At 51.2% G+C, this 23,311-nt stretch overlaps 1 protein-coding gene across 11 annotated transcripts in view; it reads right to left on the reverse strand.

Annotated features, from left to right (window-relative positions):
* PLCH1 (phospholipase C eta 1) overlaps window positions 1–23,311 on the reverse strand; it is a 94,475-nt gene that overhangs the window by 60,170 nt on the left and 10,994 nt on the right. For 8 of the 11 annotated variants that reach the window (XR_013955086.1, XM_080604719.1, XM_080604720.1 and 5 more), the window contains 2 exons: window positions 2,873–3,019; window positions 1,720–1,963 (listed from right to left, as the gene is read on the reverse strand). Coding sequence is in view for 10 of the 11 variants with exons in the window: in XM_080604719.1 (XP_080460845.1) it covers window positions 1,720–1,963; window positions 2,873–3,019 (391 nt within the window). In the remaining variant the exon portion in view is untranslated. The other 3 variants (XM_080604725.1, XM_080604723.1, XM_080604724.1) reach the window with 3 other exon arrangements.

Consider the following 23,311-nt stretch of genomic DNA (forward strand, 5'->3'; position numbering starts at 1 on the left):
CTGGTATAACCAAGGCTGTTGACCTTCACGGAGTTAATATCTGGGGGCTACCTGCTTTGTGACTCACAGGACGCCAGCCCAGCTGCCATCCGGATCAGAGATGGCAACCTAATGCAAGTGGATGGCATAATGGAGACTTGGTGAAACCTGGCCAAGTACATTATTACGAGCCTGAGGTTTCCTTGAGAGCCTCATTAACAATGAAACACTCTTGTTTTTCCATGTTCTTTCCCCCAGGATTGTTACACAGTTCTTTCATCTGTACACTTGTAATTTATCCATCTCTGGACAACTTCTTCAACCACCGCCTTCCCTCTAATACCTCTGCCCTCACCTTTTATGTCAGGTGTCCCACAGAGCTGCAACAAGTGCATGCAATGATAAATTGCACAGAGAGAACGGACAGCAATCGTACATTTGCTGTTTCTCCCTGCACAAGGCCAAAATGGTATCAAACCTAGCAGCTGTCAAGGTCAGAAAACAGGCTGTGATTCTTCACGCTGCATACAGCTCGGCTCTACTAAAACTTTTCCTAGGACATTCTGCAGCTTTATGTCTGTTCGAGGCGGCATTGAAATAGTTCTTTCCCTTACCCTTGCTATGGACAGAAGTTTCATTTAAATGCATAAAAGTGGTACTGGTTTACGACAAATATTTGTAGTCTGGTTCACAACACTAGTTCCTTTGCTCTCTTATTTCTGGTAGTGAGTATATTCTCAGAGGAGAAGCTAAAGTAGCTTTCAAATATTGCTGGGCTTGCTCTGATATTCTCCTGCACCTCCCTTAATTCTGTGTGAACTCCGCTTTCTAACCAGTGAATTTTACCCCCTTTTTGCACATATATTCCTTTGCAGCTTTTCCTAAATTCTTGCTCTAGCTGGAACTGTTACTGGGTCATTTTGTCTCCCAGCTGCCGCATTTGATAACACAAACAAGACTTGAAGTGATGTTTCACCATACAGCAGATATGTGCAGCTCGGAAAAAGTCATGGATAAATATAGCAAGCTGAGTATGTGTGCAGCGGAGCATGCAATATATCCCCCAAACGGATCCGTGCCTGTCTCGTATCAGAATTAAACACTGAAAATATAAATTAAATACCGTGTGTGTATATTCTCCAGCAGGAGTATTTACAAGTGATCGTTTTGTATTCTTTCTCACGGCAAGAAAGAGACAGGTTACAATTATAATCAAGACTTTTTTCTCTGTTTAGGGGGAAGAGTGTTCTTTATATTTGACACGCTAGTAAACACTCTCTGAAAGAAAGCACATCAAGAAAATACTCAGTGAGCACAGTCTTTGCAAAAAGCTCATTTGGGTTACTGGGCTAAAAAGACATTTAAGGAGCTTTAAAGATTTGTCATTCTGACAATCAATGGAGGCTGAGCAGCAGGCACAGATATCTGACACACACCAACCAAGAGAAATGGAGAGGGCTAGGAGTTTACCAGAAGACCGGGCAATTTACCAGAAGGCTCCAAAAAAAAAAGTTCACATTTCAGCTATACAGAGGCCAAGAAATTTAAGTTTTCCATCAGTTCCCATATCTTGGGAACGATGCCTTCTAACGGGCCTTGCAATTTGCAGTGGGAGAATAAAGGCACAGTTGGGCAAACAAGACTTAGCTTGAGGTGAAATAACACCCAACACCAAATTCACTAAAAACTAAACAAGAAATACTGAATTGCAAGACATTGCTCAGGCTTATAAAAGGATACTGATCGTGTGTTCTCTGTCGCTTAGCTAGCGAGTCCTCATCACTTATTCCAGCCATCAAATATTTCAGCCCCGTGATCCAGGTGCGAGCTTCCTCTGGGTTGGAGGTAATCAGATCCAGGGACTCCAGGTGGTTGCCGTGGTAAATGGTGAAGCAGCAGCTCGGGTCAAAGTTCCCCTCTGCATGGCGGTGGAAGATTTCGGACTGCCGGCCTTCGGTCACTTTGTAAATGGAATCGATGACAACTGGGGGGAAAAGGGAAACCAAAAATTGACATGCTCGTGTAATCACCCAGTTATTTTCTGCTTTTCAGCAATTTTGAGTCATTCAGCCTAAAAGTCATTAAATGATCTTTAATATTAGATCTTCACATCACTAAGGGCTTTTTGACACCAAGGCTCGTCCCTGCCTACGCTGCATGCACAGAACAGCTGCCCTGAGGGCAGCCCTGCTGCAGGTGCAGGCAGGTACAGCACGGCTCTGAGCACTCCCTGCTGTGGGCTCCCACCTCCGCGCCTCCGAAGCCCCGTGCTGCTCTCTGCTGCAGCCCTCAGCTACCACGCACGGTCCCAAAAGCACCAACTGTCACTGCCCGCAGCCTTGCCAATTGCTTGCTTTTAAATCTCTTGCCTACAGGACAATTCTCTGAATTTCCAGTCCTTAATTTATTTAATACACTGCTGATTTGAATTTCTAGTTTAAAACACGGGAGCAGGAACTGTTTCAATGAGAAACGCTGCTACACAGTAACTCCAAGATGTAATAATACCTAAAGAAAGTTATCATAGTTGTTACAACAAAGAAACATCCATCTAAGCTTTTCTAGGTTACATTTTTAAATTGTGGTGCATACATCCTACAGAGATCAGTATACTTATTGAGTCCCCACTGAATTTGTTCATAATTCACATAAGCACACGGAAAATGTCCACATGCCACTGAACTACATTCCCTTCCTTTTACACTCCCAAGTTTTCAGTAGGTGCTTAAACTCTACTCACACTATTGACAACCTTCATTTTAAGTATCATAGCAAATTTAAAATAAGTGAAGAGGATTCATGTAATGAATCCAAAAGATATTGCTCAGTTTTCCATCTGTAATTCACACTCTAATACTGAGCTGCCCAAGAAATTAAGACATTAAAAATTTACTTTTTGCCTTTTCGCTTTTTCTGGACGGTCTCCATCGGATGCAGGTTCTGTGCTCATCCAGGTAGAAGAGACGAACGAGCCCTTTGGTTCCACTCTTCAGCTTAACCATCTGAGTCCCAGACTGCATAACACTCATGCATCTTTCAACTGTTAAGCAGAACAGAATAAATTCAACTAAACGGCCATCCAATTCCGCTAATAAAATGAGTTAATGGCTTTCAAACATCTCCCAGACATAAAACATTTGCCTTTCACCTTCAGTGCCAGGAACTGCTCACTACTGTGCCAGAGACATACCATTTCTTCGTCTTCACACCTAGACTCCACATCAGAAAATAAAGTGCATCGGTCAAAACACCTTCACAACAAAGGAGGCAAAGAAAACTCAACCAGATACTGGAGGAAAATATTTTGCAGTTGTTCTATGCATATTTCCTGTAAGTATTTTGGTTTGATATTATTAGCCACAGTGCTGTAATTTTAAGACCCAGCACTCTGCCAGCTTTGAATGGTAAGACCACTGTCCAAACTCCGTGTTCCCTTGGGCTCAGTAACCCCTTAGCTTAGATCTCGCTGTTTTGACACTGTTAGAACCGCTAATGGAATTATAAATACACAATCCCTCCCCGCTGCTACACACACATTTACAGCCTCTCTATCCTGCTACCGAATTTCAAGCACACACAGTGATAACTTCTCTTTATCAGTCCATCCCATCTGGGACAATGAGGTTTTGTTTCTCTTTGTTTTGACTAAGACAGACCCATCTCCTCCACTTCATCTCACATCTTCCCCCCCACAGTTCTCCAAACACTAGGATCAAGATAACCTTTCCCCCTGATCTCAGTACACATATATCCACCTTCCTAAATTCCCTTGGTTTTATCCCCATTGCCTCTCCTCACTTGATATCACTCCAAATTCACCTCCCGGATGGTTTGCTTACGCTCGGGCTGGCTCTCAAATGAAGGTGCACAAAGCACCAGGCAGACGAGCCTTGAAACAGCGAGGGACGGAAGAGTCATAACCTTGAAGAAGACAAACTGAGGCCAAGTACATCCCTAAAACTTCCTGCATATGCAGGAACTGAGCCTTCCACATTGCAACTGAGTCCAGCTCAAGTTTGCCTTGGATTCACGCCTTTAAAATAATTTAAAAATGTTTCCTCCAGCACAGGTTTGAGGCTGTCCCTAAGAACGGGGCCATGTGGAGGTGCGAACCCGAGCCCTTACCTAACCGCAAACCGCAGGCACGTTTTTATCTCACCATCAGCGATCCACTGCAACAAGATTTTGGCTTAGGAAGAGGTTTAGCTACGAGCTACTCCATACAGATAATCTGCTGCTTTGCACCTAATCCGTAATCAGTTATTAATGAAAGTCTTACACACAAGCAAGTTTCACAGAAGCGTTTCTGTTACCGTCAGCTCAGCCGCGCCAGAAAGCAAAGGGTCTCCCCGGGGTGTGGTTGAGCACCACCAGCAAAAGGCAGCAGAAAGGGGACTACGTTTCTTTCATGCAAGAAAAGCAGAAAATGGGCCACAAGCAGATAATCCCAACCACCAGAAAACATGGAAAAAATCCTAAAGGACTTTACAATTTCTTCTGCAGTTTCAATGGCCCACGTTTCTATATCGCATTTGTAATTAACACAGACGCATTTCCCATGCGCATTTTCAGACAGACTTGAGAACCAAAGTTACATGGAATAGATTTTAAAACACCGACACAGAAGAGCGGAAGAAATGCAGTTCCTGCCAAACACCACAGTATTCTCCATCTCTCGGATGCCACCTGCACTAAGCTCACTGCCCGAGAAAGCACCAGCTTTTCTGCTTGCACTCCTGCAGTTCTCAGAAAACACCACCCAGATGCAAGCATCTCGCTCAGAACAGCGGACGGGTAGGGAAGTTCACGGCACCACCCCTGTTGTGCGCGTGGCCATAGCAGAAAGCGCCACACCATCCAAAGGGCTGGGCTTCAATTTTAGAAGGCTTTTTCCTTTTTTGTTTTCCCTTTCCAGTTTACAAAGTACACCATCCCCTCCTTTCAGCTACCCATGACACCAGAAACAAGGTCTTTTGAAACCGATGTTAGCGTGCTGACTTCAGCCCCTAGCGGGGCATTTGCAAGAGGGCCCCGTGGGTCAGCACCTGAACGCGGCCAAGTGCCTCAGCAGAGCCAGGGCAGGAGAAAGCTGCAGAAAAAACATTTAATACTCTAGATAAACCAGGAATACTGAAATAAATGAATAAAAACGATGCAGCCCCTCAGTGCGGCCGTATGCTGGAACTCGGAAGCGTGACGTGCTTTCCACGTTACGGTGTTTTTCTGACACAAGCGCTACCTGTGCATTTTAATCCAAAGCCTGAAAATGAATAAAAGTTACAGGCTAGAATACAGCACAGTCTATGCTACAAAAACAAAGTTAATTAATCCAGAAATTCAAAAAACATCACACTTATGCATTGTATATTTGAAGATTTACTTTCAAATTAAAAAAAATAAATAAAAAATCTGAAAGCTGCAAAGTTACTTCTGTTTCCAGAGGTATGCAAACCTTCCTGAGAGCCTAAAATCATCCCAACAGACATCCTGCAGGTTAATGGGCTTTAACGATACCAAAAGACCAGGCTACTTTTACCCTCCCACAACAATCATTTAGAGCAAACCAGACCTGAATTCGGAGAGCATTTTTTAACGTTTAGATCGAGCGACGATCGCCTTTCTCAGTAATACACGCATCTTTGCAGAAGGAGCTGCTTCTGTACCGAACACCAAACCCAATACAAACCCATCTGTGCCAGCTGGACCTTCTCGGAGGCGGCCACGCTGCCCACCACCTGGCAGAGCCCTGCAGCCCGGAGGAAAGCCATCGGAGCCCAGGGCGGTCCGGATGCCCCCTGAAAGCTCTCACGCCGGGCAGACGCTACCTGTCGAGGCTGCCTCTCGCCGCGGAATAAATCTCGCTGCAGCCCGCGAGCGCTAAGCTGGAGCGCCCAGCGCTGACCGGACGCGGCCTTACGTTGAAAAGCCCTCTAATCCGCCCCAAATCAGCCGCTGCCACCTTCCGCCCAGCCCCGCTCTAATCTGTCCCCGTGTGCAAGCGGGTCTTTAATAACCAGGGGATCGCCGAGCGCCGCGCCGGGGAGCAGCTCTTGCAGAAGCCACCGCTGCGGTGCCAGGTTCAGCAGCCGTTCCCTGCCCCGGCCCCGATTCCTGCTCCTTTGCCACTCACTCGGGCTAAATGCCAACAGCGGTGGTCACAATGCACACGCCCGCCCGCTGCTGCAAGCACTGCGCGGCCTTTAAGGCGTGCCGGACCCTTCAGCGGGCACTAGAAGGAAAATATTTAGGGAATTAAAGCGCTCTCCCTAGCCATACTTTAGGTACATACCGGCACACCAGAGCAGTGAGAGAAGCACCTACGGGCCCCCGAGCACGGCTCCCCGGGACACAGAGGCGCAGATCAGTCCGCAAGCAGAGCCGCACGCGAGGCTGTGCCTCAGGCCCAGCCCTGGGCGGCTTCACCGGGTTAAAAATTCATATTTAGTTTAAAAAAATTAGCAATGGCAGCAGCAGGCTTGGGACTTTTTCCTGCTGTATTTTGGCTAGCGGTTATCCAAGGTAACGCTGTCAGCCAACTCTTAGTGGCAAAACTCCACTGCCAAGAGCCTCCAGCAAAGTCTTGGTAGAGCACAGGCTTTGGACAAATGGGATTTTAGCCAGTTTGATGGGGATTTCACTTTACAAACACTGCTTTCCATCGCCTGCCAGGAACCACAGCCTGCACGGAGATGACGTTCAGTCTCCTGTCTTGTTTTCATGGACTCGATGTTACGGCCGTCTGACAAAACGAGAAGATTAAATAAGGCATAAAGAGCATTACCAAACAATGAGAAGTCTAATTGTTAAGGAGGATATAAATTGCGTTTCTCAATAATACGCAATCTGCATTAAGCCAACATTAAGCTTGAGGAGATGAAATAAACCCACAGAATAGAAGTCAATTTCACCTGTAACATCAGCTCTTCTCTCTGCATTTTGACATCCCCCAGCTGTGCCTGCGCACTCGGTAGCTCTGGTTCGGCTAGGCGCTCTGTGGGAAGGCTGTCAGCCTGTCTTTGGAGAGGAACAGCACCAAAAGAGCCCCCTGCAGCAGGAGCTGTCCCACTGCCAGGACCGCTGTGGGCATCGCCTGTGACCCCTTGTGGTGCAGCTCCCCGAGATCCCACACCTGGGGCGCCCGCGCTGCCGCGCGGGGTGGGGGCTGCGGTGCGACGCCCGGACCCAGGCTGGGGAGCAGCCGGGCAGATGCGCGGGGCGCGTGCCCAGAAGCCGGCACTGGAGGGGTGCGCGACGAAACCAAGCGCACGAACCAGAGAACAGCACGGCATTACATTAACGCAATCCGCGGGGGGAGGTATTCTGGGTGAAACCACAACGGGAGAGCTCAGGCAGCGGAGATCACGCCGCCCCGCTCCGCAGCCACCTCCTCGTCACGAGGATGCTCGGAGCCTTTGCACTAAGGCCCCCACAGCCCCTTTACTGCCCGTCCGCCAGGGAATACGTCCCATCCAAATCCCACAGGGCAGCGGCAACATCTGGAGTGTCACGCAGCTTGCTGCTGATGCCACCGAAGCGTCACTGCTGCCTTGGCGAGGGGCAAGCAGCGAGCCCAGGACAACGAGAACTGCGGAGGGAAGCCTGGGGGACCCCCGCCCCGGGTCAGGCCCGTTTCCATTGCTGCGTTTCGTGTTCACCCAGAACTTCCACCTGCCCTGCGGTAACTCTTCCAACCCCTCGCGCTATTTCACTTTAAGCTCCTTAGGGTGGCTTTAATTATAAGCCCACAGACGAGCACTGACACGAGGTGGACAATCTCCCACACCTCTGCCAACCTCAGCACAGCCTCGTGAGCCGGCCGGGCGCAGCGGGGCCGCTGAAGGCAGCGCCACCAGTCCTCGGCAGGCGCTGCTGGAAATTGTGCGGGCATTTCCAGCCCTCAGGGGAGCAGAGAATCCTAAAGCAAGGGGAGCAACCAGCGGAACGCCAGCTGACTACTCAGAACAACGGTGGATGGCCTAAAGTCAATGAAAATCACTAAATCTGAATGACAACGCACGCCTGTACATTCACCAAATAATACGCAAACAAAAAAGGGGTGAAGCTTGAGAACGAAGGGGAGCAGAAGGGGAGAAAAGAAATTATCAGCATGGTTTTAATTCTTCTTAGGCCTGAGACCCATCTGGTGTGGGGCTTTTGCTTGTTTTTTTAAAGAGACTTGGGATTGGCAACTCCCAGAAGTTCCGATTTGGAGTAATCCGTATTTCCTAGTAACCGCTGGGTTAGCCTGCCATAGCAGGGTCGCTGGCTTGATGTTTCCAGGACAATCAATTTCAATGATTTTTTTTTCCATAGTCGAAGTGGGAAGCTTTAGCTGTGCACCTTCTCTCTGGTTGATACTTGACAGCACTGAGCAGCCATTCCTGCTGGGGGAGCACCCAGAAATACACCAGAAGAATCCAAACACTGACAAGCCTGGCAATGCAAAAAAACCCTCCTTGAGCATTTCTTTGGATGCACAGGACCCATATCGCTAAATCTGGTTCCTACAGCGAGCTCATCCTTGACAGAGCGTTGTGCAATACTGAAAATGGCTTGCTAGGGCAGCACCTTACCTACAGGGCCTGTGATCCCCTTGAGATCTACAGTTCAGGTTGTAACTGAAACCTGCGAGCGCAGCCCCCAGCCGCAATACGTAATGCATGGTTTGCGCCTCTGCTCGAGGATACCTTCCCTCCGCCAGCTCGGCAGACTTCTAATCGTTATCTTCAACAAATTAGCCCAGGTTTCATTCAAGCAGCACAAGTCACCAGGCTTTGGGACATCGGCTCCAAGGCTCTTCTGGAAAGAAGCTCCTTCAACAGGCTGCTCTGGGTGGACACGGCGCCCAAAAGCCGGCTGCGTAACAGCTTACGGGGGACCCTCACTGCTGGTTCCCGAAGTCACAGATCTCCTCCTCTTCTTGCTTCAGACACAGATCGCATCAGAGCTGCTCCGTTTGAGAGCTCTGGTGCCTCTGCAGCCAGCGTGGCTGAGGACTGCTACGTTTCCTAGAAGGGCATGGAACCGGTCGTTTACCAACAGTGCACAATCATTTACCCACACACGCGGCCAAGTGCCAAAATACACCGCCACTTGATTAGAATGAGCGAGGAATGTAGGTTTATTAAGCAAACGCCGTCACCAAGTTTGCACGCCCTGATCCAAGAGCAAGAAGCAGCAGCAGACGGGGAGAGGTGGCCAACGGTTCCCACTACAGCCCCCAACAGGACGACGGCAGGGCAGGCCGGTGGCAGCCAGGGGCAGGTTTCAGGGCGAGCAGAGGGCAGAGAGGCACCCGGCTGCCCGGGCAGCACCCTCACGCTGCCAGGAGGACGCAGGAGCACCAGACATCGCTCCGCGGGGACGCAGCCCGGCCCCGAGGGACCCCCAGTTCTCCCCTGAGCTCGGGGAGCTTCGCCCAAGTACCAAAGAGGACGAGAACGGCTCGCGCAGAGCTCGGCTGGGTCACCACGTCCCCCTCGGCAGCACTACGGCAGGGGCACCCCCCCCGAGGCCTCGCAGTGATAAAGCAGGCTCTGGCAGGAGCTGCGCCTCTGGGTGCAGAGCGGAGAACAGCAAGCCATGAGCTCTTTCCCTTCCTGAATCCTATGTTTGCCCTCTAAAAATACATACGTGCAGGAGGACCACGGGCTTGAGAGCCAAGCAGGCCTCCTTTTTAGCCCGCCTTTGTTGTAAGGGATTGAACATCTTTGCTCTTCTTTAGTCCTTGATGCACTGCCCCATCCTTCGGTGAAACACCGGTCCCACAGCAACCTACTGCGCTGCATTCGATTTGTTTATATTTTTGCCCTTTCCAATATGCCACTCCTTTATATTTTACCCCCCCCCCCCAACCTGTCCAAGAAAACAAAAGCAGAAAAACGCCGCCAGAGTGCCCCTACAAGCTTGCTCCCGTCCCCCTCAGAGACGTGCGGAGACGCTGCCGCAGCTCCAGCAGGAGCAGAGCCTTCTGCTGGCTGTGAATTTACCAGCGGGCAGCAGCACGTTGCGGCGAGCCTGGCACCTACCGGCACCGCAGCCTGCCCAGGATGGCGCTGGGCTGCCCGGAGCGCCGCTGCCCCCTCGGGCTGCCACACAAATCCACACAAAATCCACGTCTGGGGCTCCTCTAGAGAGCAGGAGGGGGAAAAGCGCGGCAGAGCTGAAGGTGGAGTTAATTAACCTTTAAATCAATGACCGAAGCCTACAGTTCAGCTGATGGTATGAATTAATTTATTCCCACTTCTCAGAAACAGTCATTTTCCTACCCAGCGTGGTTATCTGTTCCGTTCTCAAATTACCTCGGCCCAAGTCACCCACAGTGAGTCAGCCGTGGCCAAACAAAGAGCTGACAGTCTCGAACACCGAGGTGATTTTATTACTGAAAAACTGTGTTGTGCCTTCGAGTTTCATGCAAAGCGGCGTTCCCGCCGGCAGCGTGTGAACACGTCTCCGAGCCAGGCACCTGCAACACCGCTGGGCATACCCAGAGCCCGACCTGCGGGAGGCACGGGCTCCAGCGAGCCCTCCTGCCACGCGGGGCGGCGAAAAGCGAGCCCCTGGTTCCCCGCAACCTGCAGCTCTGCCAGCAAGGAGCACTCGCCCAGCACAACGCGCTGCCGGCATACTAACGAGCTGCCTTCTGAAAGGACTCCTTCACCACGCGTGCCCAAGCGCAGAAACAAACACACACGTTTCCCCTCGCAGGTAAGATCTGCGCTGGAAGGAGCTGGCGAAGCCTCTCGGCGGGCTCCAGGTTTTACCCCGCGCTGCCTGCCACGGCAGCACACCCACACCCTCACCAGCGGCCCCAACGCTTTGGTACCCGGACAGTCCGACCTTCGTGCCGCGGCTCCCCAAAGGCGCCTCAGTTCTGCTTCACGTGGTAACAGTGCTCTGCAGACTTACTGAAACAACCACACTTCACTCGGGAGCAGCAATACGCGAGTGTTAGGTATTCAGGAAGCACAGAACTTCGCTGCTGCCTGGTCCACCGCATCCCTGACCTGCTGCCCGTGAGGTCCTTCGCTCCTCCGGAGCCAAACACCCCAAGGCCTGAAAACTTTCGGAGCTGCCACGTGCATACCCTACTTTGTTGCGATGCTGTGGTGGATTCAAGCCGTTATGGAAATCAAACCTCTGGAAAACCAAGCTCTTCTCAGAAGCAGGCTGATGTCCTCAACAGCTGCTCAGACCTGTCTGTTCCTCACCCGGAGCTCATTCCGCTATCTGTCACGCGCTGTTACAGGGTCTCAATACCCATTTTGTAGGTGCTTGGATAGATTTAAAGATGCAAGAGTCCCAAAGAAGCACTGGCAACGGCCTTACAAAGGGCTGCTGCCAGGGTCCCTGCGAACAAAACTTGGCCCCAGCCCAGGCGGACGCTCCGAGGCCCAGTGCCACGGCTCAGCCCGCACCGTGCCCACCGGCCTCCCGCTGCCCACACGCCCCTGCTCACCAGCGTGCCTCCCATCCCCGCGGGCAGCAGCCACGGTTGCACTTACGGCCACGCCGCTGGCAGGCGGCGAGCGGCAGCGTCCTGCGGTAGCTCACGGCTGGGCGCCGGGCGGGCTCCGGGCAGCGTCGCGGCACCGCTTTATCCAGGCCCTGCCGTAACGGCGCGCGGATCGTAGCGGGCGCGATCCCACCACAATCGGTACGGGCAGGCCAACGGAGCCACCCGCCCGCAGACTGGGCGCATCACACCGGTGGATGTGTGTGTTTGTGCCCATAGGCTGCGAGCTGCGAAGTGCCCCAGGCTGCAGACGGCCGAGGGGCTGCGCCCACAGCGCCCGGCCGCGATCCCGCTCCTCAGTGCCCTGCCCCGCAAAGGCTCCGCGCTCCTCCTGCTGCCTCCCTTCCCAGCAGGAGTCCCTCTGGGCACTCCAGCACCAAGCCCGGGCGCGCAGCGGCCCCACACGCCTCACCCACAGCGCGGGACGAGACGGCATGGGATGGGACGGGATGGGACAGGATGGGTTGGGACGGGACGGGATGGGACGGGACGCTGCCTTGCGCACCGTGCTCCTGCCGCCCGGCCGGGCAACAAACCGAGGAGGAGCAACAGGAGCGTTCATCTGGCGGTTGCCGCTGTATTTGCCGATGGAAAAGGGACAACAAAATAACTTCAGAGAGGATTTCACCCTCAGCGGGACGCTTTGGCATGAAACGCGTTTATCTCTACATATATGTACACACCTACAACAGCTTCGGAAGTTAAACCCAACGCCTTTTTTCTAGGGCTGTTCCAAAAAGTCCCTTCCAATGCTCTGGTAAATTATTAAATGGGGACGTATCCATTACCCACCGTGCCCCAGCAAGCAGATGGAGTAACACCTGCCCTCCTTTACCTACCCGTGCGCATCAAAACTTAATGTCGAGCTTTGTGTAACGGAACCCTCCAAGATAAAAGCGCCGTGTCCGGAGCCGCAGCGTGCCCACTCCGACCGGCGAGGCCATCCCCGACGGGACATACAAATAACTGACAGCTCCTTTAGGCGGTCTCAGTTCTTACAGGGTAGCGGTGTCAATTTCCCACCACTTCCACTAGTTAAAAAATATTTGCCTTATAGTGTTATCCATGCTAGATACAAAGAGTTCTCCCCCTCTATATAGCATTTACCCCACAGCCATTTAGGGGCTTAAAGTACTCACTACTTTGCTCCCAGCACCGACTTAAATTGACCAAAATCAGACATTACAAATCAGAAGTTCCCCAAGAAAGTTATTCAAGATGTCTTCCTCTTTTGTACCAGTCCCCTACAGTTCTTGAAGAGATGCATCTTGCTCATCCACTGCTCTGTGATCACAATTTTACACATCACTTGCATATGGGTTAGCATTCTATTTATAAGTGTTGCTAGAAAAAATAGATACTCTTCCCCATGGAAAGCTATGCTGTGGCAAAATGACCAATAGATTAAAAGGTCAGGAATGTTTTTAAAGGCAAATACATTTGTAATAATTTAAGATAAAATGCAATCTCTGTTTGTCCATACTGCAGGAGCAGTATCTCCCATACAATCCACATGTTTGCATGGAGAAATGTATTTTCAATTTGAAACACCACCCCCCCCCCCAAAAAAAAAAAGAACAACACACAAGTTTTCTCTTAAATACTCAGGAATATTTGTTTTCCATTTTTAAAAATGTCCGAACAGCTACAGCACTGAAGAGTTACCAAGCACAGATATATAGTGCACCTGTTTTTCTATAAGCACTCCCAGACATGTTTTTAGCTCTTCCCACAGTAATTACAAACTCACACATCCTTACCTTTTTCTGGACTTAAATTTTTATATACTTCAAGGTCTGCCATTAAATTTGCAACTCTTATGCATTATTGGCAAGTAGAATGGAAATTCTCACTGCAGGAAAGCCTCGATTTAATCTTCACGTCTCCAGAGAGAAAACATTTGGGAAGCAATCCGTAGAAGTACAGGAGAACCTCGCCAGCGCGGCTCTTTATGGGGAGCAACGAGATCTTTGCGAGCCATAAGAGACAGAAAAACAAATCCAGAGGCAATACGAGGCAACTTCCTTCAAAGCCGAAAAGCACAGCCTGGTCGGGAAGCTGGAAGCATCTGCTCCGTGCTGCCGCCGCTGCTGTGGGAAGGCAGGAGCAGCGACTACTTTTGGTGCGAGCCGCGCACGCATGGTGCTGCGATTAAGACGCTCCAGGCATTAAGCGCCTGTAACACCCGCGAAGAAGAGCGGCTCAGGCGAGCACGGGGAAATCCCTCAGGCACCCAGGGACGCCGGTCGGGAACCGATTACCGTGCTTCAGCTGGAGAGCGGGCGAGTGACGCAGGCTGAATGCAGGCGAGGAAAAACACCCTGGCTCCGAGGAACTCCCCGCGGCTGCAGCCCAGGATTCTGCGAGGTGAAGGCGAGAACCTCGCGGCCCGCGCTCCCCTCTGCCACGTTTTGCGCCCTCTCCTCCCCTCTCTTCCCAGCCCGGAGGGGAACAGCCAGCTTTTGTGTTCCGCGGAACGAGGCCGGTCAGAGCGCGGAGCATGCAAATGGTTCAGCCTGTGCATCGCTGAGCATTCGATTTCATAAGAACAAGTCGCCTCCGGTGAGATGCTCAGCACCAACTCTCCCGGTAGCTATCAGAAATTACCACGCTACTGGCTAAGTACCGTGCTTGTTTAAGCCAAGTCAGTGCTACTAAAATCAGGTTTACAGCCAGCGTGGAGCAATGGGCAGAGCCCCTCAGACTTACTCGGACAGAGCCCCGGGGGACAGCACCGGCAGGCAGCGCAGGGAGGAGGCGGGCGCCCCGCGGCACCCCTCTGACTCGCTGCTCCTCCGCTCCTGCGCTGCCCCGCGGGCTCTGCACAGCCGCCTCTACGCCAGCACCAAAGGAATCCCCAGCGGCATCCTCAGAGACCGACAGCGGTACAGGAGGGCAGGATTTGTCCAGTTGTGCTAGGGAGAAGTTGGGTGATAGAGAGATTGGGGCAGGGGAGAGCGAGAGCAGTTCTGCCTGCTGGTCGCACCGAGGGCGAGACAAGTGGAGCTGACAGACGGGCGTTTTACTCACTGAGAAATCATCAGTTCTCAGCTGCTGCTAACATGGACACCGAGACTTCCAACGGGCCTTTCAATACTTAAAGGGGGCTTATAAAAAGGATGGGGATCTTTTAGGATCCGTTAGGAGGGAATTCTTCGCTGTAAGGGTGGTGAGGCACCGGGCCAGGCTGCCCAGAGAGGCTGTGGCTGCCCCATCCCTGGGGGTGCTCAAGGCCGGGCTGGACGGGGCCTCGGCCCACCTGACCTAGCGGGAGGTGTCCCTGCCCACGGCGGGGGGTTGGAACCAGATGGTCTTTAAGGTCCCTTCCAGCCCGAGCCATTCTCTGATTCTACGGCATGAGGGACTGCAGCACGGCACAAGACACGCCTCGCCTACAGCCAGCAGACACAACCCCGACCATAGCATGGAACGAGCCCCAAAGCCGCTGTAGGATCCCCTGCTGGCTGCACCCGAAGCTCACGCTGCTACCCACGCCTTCAGCTGAGGATGGCTGCGCTGAGCAGCCACCTTCTGCAGAGAGAAGTGCCTCTCGGGGCAGCCGTAACGAGGGAAATGGAAGAGCTGCTCGGTTACCCCCACCAGGGGTTCACACCTCAGTTCACAAGATGACTTCTCACCAAGTCATCCGTCGCTCCGAAGCCTCTAGACAGTTGTCAATACATTTGCATGCAAATGAATCGATGCGTTACCGTCACAATTCAACAACAAAAAAGAAATGAGCTGTCACCAGCCTTCAGTTTAATTCTTGGTACATCAAATTGCACTCGTAAATGTGTTGCAAGTATAATTGTGCCGCATTCCCAGCCTAGCATTCCGCTACACGTGATAGGAGCTACACACGAGCATCTCTAACACCCAACCTGCTCCGTAGGAAAGCTTCTCTCACCATTAATATATTCCTTATTATTCTGTCTTCAAAATAACGCTCATTTTACAAACCGAAGTGCTTCGATGCTACATGGCTTTACAAATTAGAGCACACCGTATGGCTTAGCGTGAACATTACAGCAAACAAATGAAGACTTCTACAAAATTTGGGGGGGGCATACGCCAAGTGGTATGAAAATACCTGTAGGTACACTCAGCTTCCAAAAAACAATCACCATGACAACTCTCCACTGCGAAGCCAGGTTCTACACCCAGCGCCGAGCCCTGTCAGCCGGAGTCGGACCTGACGCCGGCGCGTCCTCCAGGACACCGCGTCGGTTTGCCTGTCTGCAAAGGGAGAAGTCAAAAGGCAAGCAGCTCACCTCATCGCGTCTGACACTGCAGCTGCATCCCGCTGAAGCGGCGGCTGGGCAGCCCGCACATCCCTCCAGCTCGCTCTGCTCCACGCAGCCCCGCTGCAGCCAGGAAGGCGCCGCGCAGCGCAGCCTGCACCGCTCTAACGAGGGCTCAAGCGAGGGTGCCAAGCAAGCTCCCGGCACAGGGAATTATTACCCTGTCACACGTAATTGATCAAAACCGATGATCCCCATAGGACAACGGCACAAATTTTCAGCAGGCACTACTGCTTCATACGCATCTCGCAACCAGGCGAGATCAGATTTGGCAGGAACGGTGACACAGGCTCACGGGCCTGCCTCTTCTTCCTAGCTAGTTTTTCTGCCCCACGAGCCCTTCCCTGGGTGACTTTCACAGCAGCTTGCATGCTCAGAAGTCTGTCTTTTCAACTTTTTAAGCTGGTTTCATAAAACACATTACCCGTACTCCAAGCCTCATTTCACTGATAGTTTTTGACAATCTCAGCTACAAAAGCAATAGAACTTATTAAAAAGATGTTCATTCACTCAAAATCCATTTCCCCTGGACTGATATTATTTTCCAGTTCTCTTCATTTGCTGTTCAAACAAGGTTCGGTCATTAAACCACGGGAATTATCCTGAGAGATGAGACAGCAAGTACCTCGAGTGCCAAAGCACTGCCCCTGTCCTCTCGTCAAGAAGGGGGATTTCAAGCTTTCTTCTGATACCTGCAGGCTCTTCTCTTCCGCACACCCAGCTCCAGATACGCTTTGCTTCAGAGCACGCTGCAGCTCAGCTCAGCACCTCTGGCTGGGATGTGGGGGATGCTGGAGCTGCTGGGGCAGGACGCCGTGCCAGGGGCCCAAACGGCACCGGCCTGTCCCGAGGTCATTGCCAAACCAGTGCCGACGTTTTCAGCTCCCCAGAAGCCGCATTCTGCAATAACCCTGGCAAAAGATGCATGAAGCCAGCCACCGAGGCACTGCCAGCTCCTCCTTGCACCGGAGCAGAGCTGGAGGGGCCGCGGGGCAGGCAGCAGGCACCCCGCGGCACCAGGGCTGGCAGGTGATCGAGCTGATGGCTATGGGAGTCGCTGTGCTCAGGCCTCTCCTCCCCAGGCAGCTCCGGTCTCGGACTACAAAAACAGCTGAAACCCCCCTAGGAAAGCCAAGCAGATGCCTGTAGGCCATCAGGGATGGCAGCAAAATCTGCCTTTACAAACCCAAAGCAGCAATCCCAGGGTAAAAGTGCCGCCTCCTGCTTGCTGCTGGCCGCGGTGCGGGATGGGGAGCGGGATGTGGAGCAGGATTCGGAGCAGGATTCGGTGCAAGATGCAGAGCAGGATGCGGAGCAGCCCCACGGGGCTGGACCCGCAGCATGGCCCCTCTACAAGAGCCAGCAGCCCCGTGCCACGCAGCGCCCGCAGCACCCGAGCCTGCCCGTGGCACGGGGCAGCTGCCCCATTCCCAGTGGCTGAAGGAGGAGAACGGCAGCAATTACTGCCGGAGGCGTTACCTTTGCCAAGCTGCTGAAAACCGCGGAAGCTCGGTTTATAGATATTAAAAACTACAGCTTGCCATGCTTGCATTAGTGGGCAAAGGGACACGGCAGTGCAAGTTCTACTGCAGAATATTAATTTTCCAATAAATGAGAACATTTTTAACAATCAGGTTTTGAAATTACAGCACCAGAAGATTATTATTTTTCTGGCTCATCAGTTTTTCCTTTTTCACTGACAAAATGGATGGAAACTGGTACAAAGACTTCTTCTGCCACAGAGAAAGAAAAGCTGACTAGAGAACCTTTACCTTCACAGTAAATAGATAATGAAATAAGAAGATAACATCTTCATATTCATCATCCAAATTTAATATTAGACCTAAACTGCAATACAATCTCCTCCTGAGAACTCAGCTAGCTGTGAACGAAACTTCATGTTATCTGCACAAACAACTTGTCGCTTGTATCAGATTACGGCTTTTATCAACTCCACTCATCTGTCATTAACGAAGACACTGTTCTTTGTAAGAATAATACACAAATACACAACGACGGCAGGGGAAAAACACTCAGCATCAGAACTACGCAGCCCGAAGCACCGATGGGGGATCCACACGTGGAGCTCCTCCCGCCACCAGAGCACGCGCCAGGTGAGAGCCGTAGCTCTCAGAGGCAGTTAGGCACTAAAGGAAGCACGGAGGGGAAGTTTCCCAATATATTTCAGGAACTGCTTTTTAGCCTATGAGAACTTAAAATAAATTCTTTAAGGCCCTTCTTCTACGTACATTTTCAGTTTCATCTGGCTGTTTTACAGAAAGAATTCAGAACATGAATCTGAATTACTGCACTATTACCTTATCCTGCTTTCCCACGCATCGTTATAAAACTTCACTTGAAGTTGACCATAAAGATGTACGAGCAAATTCTGCAGTCAACATCTGGCGCTTTTAGCACTGTAGCCCCAAGCATGGGGCTTGCACGAGGCTTCAGCAGAGCTAATTATAAAGCTTTGCCCATCAGCAAACATCAAGCCAAACATACGTGCATTTCAGCAAACATTTCATACTGTTCCCCCAAAACTCTTGTGCTCTAATAAACAAAATTGACCATTTTACTGCATAAAACATAAAACGTAATGCATTTTATGTTCCCATTCATTGAACACAAAAGTTCAAGATCACTGAAGCAAAAATAAGCCTACAAGATCTTGCGTAAGAGCTCGGTTTCTCGGGCTGAAATGAAGGGAAAGCACTGCAGTAACACCTGCCACAGGCAATCTCTCCTGAAGCTGTCCGAAAGCGGTTGTGTAACAGCAGTAGGTGTTCATCTGCTAAAGGCGGTGCACAACCGCAGCCATCGCATTTGGGAAATCTGTGAGACGCTCTCTCAAAATGAGCAAATTCTTTGGGCTAAGCCCCTCTCCCTGCTCAGCTCCAGATGTTTATAAGCAGGCCATCGGGAAGAGGCTCCCGAAGGAGGAGCCGGGTATTCCCGACACCAGGGGCTGAGAGCCCCCCCAGAACTGCAGGTCAGCATTCAACGCTTTCCTCTGCGAGGCTGGTGGGGCGGGCAGCTCGCTGCGCACCATCGGATGGCGAGCTCATCGCTGACAGATGTGCTTTGTCCAGCGTCAGCACGGCCCGGGTGTTTGAGCAGCCTGCCTCGACGGGCCATGCGAAGGAAGCGGAAGCGTGGCAACTCGTGACAGCGCCCCACAAAAGCTGAACCTCAGTGGATCGGGACCTCAGTATCAAGGTCGAGAGCAAAGTTCCCGTTCTTGCTGGACCTGGGCACCTGCCCGCCTGCCAGGCGTGGCCCCTGGCTCAGGACATCCAGCCAGCTCCTTCCCAGGTGCAGGACGCGAGCAACCAAACCTCCCTCACCGACCAGTCTGAACGTGGCAAGGGCGTGTGAAAGGAGCGTTTCCCTTCGAGCGGGAGGTTTGCACCAGCCCACACAACGTCCGCAGTTAGTTCCCACAGGGGGTCAAAAGGAAAAATGGATTTTAAAAAATGAGGAGGAGTTATGAGATGGGAAGTTAACAAACACGAAGGTCTTGATGCAGCTTGGGGAAGCACTCACGTTGCTGACTGGCAGATGCTGGGAGCATGTTCCACAGAAAGGATTTAGGTATACACCATTTTTTCCTTTGTGCTTCTAGCCCCCAAAATCTGCTAGCAGAGTAGATGGATGTTTGGCCTGACAACACAGCCATTCCTGCACTGTTATTGCCAGCAAACAAACAAAACATGATCCACTTTTACAGCATGAAAAGCCTAAAAAAAAACCATCTCCCAAGCCTAGAGGCATGATGTACTTTGTACTTTGGCACTCTTTGCAACAGGAAAGAAAAGAAAGTAGGCTCCCCACGTCCGGGAGGCTATTCTCAACATTAGCCTGCCTGTCTGCTCCGTTCTACAAACTGCTGAAGCAGCCTCGCCGCGGCTCTGCGTGCAGCTTGGTGTTCTCGGTGCGCACACGCTGTACGTACCTCGCTGCTCCTGGAGAAAACTGACATTTTTGCTTCCAGGCAGAGACATCTCCCTAGAGTACAAGGCACAGCAGCGACTTCCACTTCTGTAACCAAAAATTTCAGACAGGCAGATAGGGATTTTAATATCCTGCAAGGGCAGTTATTAGCAGCTTTTCCTAATAACATCAGAAAATGATGAGAAATCCTCAGGCAATGCAGATGCACACAGGACTTGAGCACTGCACGTGTGAATGTTCAGTCCTTGCTCAGACACCACCTGTTAAAGCCCAGCAGGAAAGCACAGCGCCGTGTATCAATGCTTTCTCTCGCCTAACAACGTGCAAGCGTCTCAAAGCCCCGTTAAAATACAGGAGTGAGCAGTCTGATCTGCACACAGCAGCATTTCCCAGCAGGGAGTGGAGCCACTCCTGGTGCTTTTGCTGTTCAGTACCGGGGAGATGAACGGGGACCACTCAGCCCTCCGGCCTTAGATTTACATTTGCCGGCGTATTTCTTGCTGCTGCTAATTACATTTGCAACTTCAGAGCAAGGGCACAGATAGGATGCTTTTAACAATTCTTCAAAACTTACTGGCCTCTACCTCAAAGGAATTCAGTTCTTCCCTGCAACTATTTATTTACTCACGGATTTCAATTTGGTCTTGTGCCAACGTTCCCCGTCAGTTCAATAAGGTTTTTCTTCCCCAAGCTTACTCTTCGCAAGTACGTTTGTAGCCAGTCACAGCCCCTCGAAACCTTTGATCTTCTAAGCCAAATAAACCAGATTGATCTCGTCTCCCCTCACGCCCTACTCTATTCTCCCAGTCACCTCTGTCTGCATGTTCCCGAGCTCCCCGTGCTCAAACTCTGCTGAGCAGAACTGCAGTGGGCTGGGCCTTGCAGCACCAATGCCTTCATCTAAGAGCACGAACACCTTCAGCTTGCTACCAGCACTCAAAGCTGCATTTGTCTCCAGCTAACGCATCACACGAGCACGGTGCTGTCCTGCTGTTTGCTGTATCTCATACGCTTTGTCCTCCACCACCTGCTCCCTTGCAGCCAGTGGTCTCCCACGCTGGAGCAGATGCATTCGTTCCCTGCTCAACTTCCACGCGAGGTTCTGACATTGCTTTAGAGACATGGTGCGCTCCAACAGCCTGTACGTGCAGTGCCGTGGTGTTTCTGCCAGGCTTTTGTTTGCTTTTCTCCCCAAAACAAGATGTTTGAATGACTCCCAATAAACCAGGAGCTTCAGCATTCCCATTTAAGCAGTCCGCATGAGTTTCCTGTGTTTAAACAGCTCAGCTGGAGGTGAACAACTTTAACACCCCATGCTCAGGTTCTTAAAGCGATGCAAGCCCCTGAAGGGTGTGAAGGGAACACCACAGAAACACAGGTGAGCAAACTTTGCATTGTGTGCCTTTGTAGATGCTTCCAGTCCTATGGAGAAAGACGACCCTGACCTTTTAAAACACCAGCTGACGCGTTGGGATAGCTGTCTGCTTTGCACCTGAGGTGCGACAGTTCTTCCAGACTACAGGTCCAGCTACAGATAACAACCGTGCCACCGAAATGCGAACCTCCCAGACAAGCCCCATACAAGTGAGTTACTCCATTGCTCTGAATGGAAGAGCACAACTGAGATAATATGGGCAAGGCTGAATTAACACGACAGCCTACCAGCGGTGGTCAGGTCCCTACTGACACCAAAGTCTGAAAAGAAAGAGCTGGAGAGGCTGGTTGATAAAATTAGAAAGAGAGAGCAGTTAATTACAATTACAGAAATGCAATTTAAACAAAAGGTTTGTATTTCTGAGAGAAGAGGAAAAGATAATTGGCATAAGTAACTGACTCTAATACGATAACTACGTGAAGCTACTTCCAGAATTGCTGCGGCTAAATCATCTATTTGCCAAACATGTCATGTCTTCTGTTTAACGATTACAGAATATTAGCATGCATAAATGTAGAAAAATGAGCTAATCAGCAGCTCCACATGCTTGCTCTCTGGAGAGCCATGATCTCAATGTCAGAATACGAAAACAGTAATTAAAAAAAAAATCAGACCTGTTTAAGTTAGAAGTAACAGATATTAGAGCTGGACACATACAAACCAAACAACAACTGTCAGCAAGTCGCAAGGAGCTCAGTCACAGCACCTGTCCTGCTACCAGGTAGCACCTTTCCTACAGAGTTCACCTGAGATTTTCTCTCCCAATTTCCCAGTAGTGCAGTCAGGATCACCCCATGCAAGCCACGGCAAGAAGCCAGTAGAGACTGGGGGCAAGCGCCCAGCCTGCTCGCTGCCCCCACCCCGCCTGCACTTCGCCACCACCCTCTGTCAGGAGCTACGGGATCAGAGGGCTCCAGAAGGCAGGGCGACACAAAGCTAACCCTTCCAAAGCTCTGCCATCCCTTGGGGCTCCGTCAGCACAGTTCCGCGGCACACCAACTGCTCACAGCGTCAGGAGCAACGTGCAGACTCCTGGGGACACGCACACGCCTCCTGCCCAGTGCGGTTGGCGCTGCCACTTCCAGCGCTGTTCAGCAGGACTTCAGCTCCCTCTGCAGCGCCGTGCTTAGGCTGAAGAGACAGATAGGGAGCCCTGAAGGGCTCTGTCAGGGGAAAATAATGAATCCTGTCTGGTCCTGAATGAAAGACAAATAAATTAAGCCGCAGAATCTTTCTGGTCTCGGATTCCTGCTGATTGTATCTCCTACTTTAGATGATTACCACTTTGCAGACTCATCACTTCAATAACTATTCATGGATTACTGGACTCGGTGCTAATGGATCATTATCCCGCCTGCACTATTAGCGAGATGAAGACATTATGCTGCTCCGCTACAAAATACCACCTCGAGTCACAAAGCCTGGACCAGACTTTTCTCTCATTTCATCCGCAATAGGAAAATTGCAAATACATATCCCAAAACATAGCTGCTCCAGTTACACACGCGTGCTAGAGAGCAGACTGTTGCCTGGAGAGAAGCGTGATCGACGGGCATTTATCAAAGCATACCAAGAGCGCTCAGACTCGGGCAAGGGGGACCTGTGCGAGGCCATCTGGGAGACAACTCCCTCCTTCCATAGTGCCAGGGACATCTCAGACGGAAAGTGGTCCCACCAAAATCAGTGGGACCAGGAGCACCCTGATAAATCCCAGGACTGAACCTCAGTTTCATCTGAGAAGTACAACTGTGGTGCCTACACACGTCAGGTGTGTCACCACCCCCAGTTTGTCACTTTTTTCAGCGAAACCGTGTAATTCCTGTTTTGTGCAGTCACGACCGGATTTCACCTCTCCCCATTGCGTTTGTGTTTGCAATTTAAGCAACAGGCTTCCTGCAGCAAGGATTATATCCTTCTCCACCAGGGTTTCACAGCAATGTAAATGCCCTTACTACCCAGTACAGTGTATCTGGTACTACTGCCCGGAGTGTTCTCTTCAAAAATAAACACACACACACCCCCTCACTGAAACCCACTGACGGAGAGTTTAATGCAATGCAAATTCCATGATGATGCGATGCAGCATGGTACACGCAGCTGAACGGGCTCCAGAGGAAAATTTAAGGT

This window comes from Anser brachyrhynchus (assembly GCF_964034855.1).
Source record: "Anser brachyrhynchus genome assembly, chromosome: 9".
In the NCBI taxonomy this organism is placed as follows: Eukaryota; Metazoa; Chordata; class Aves; order Anseriformes; family Anatidae; genus Anser; species Anser brachyrhynchus.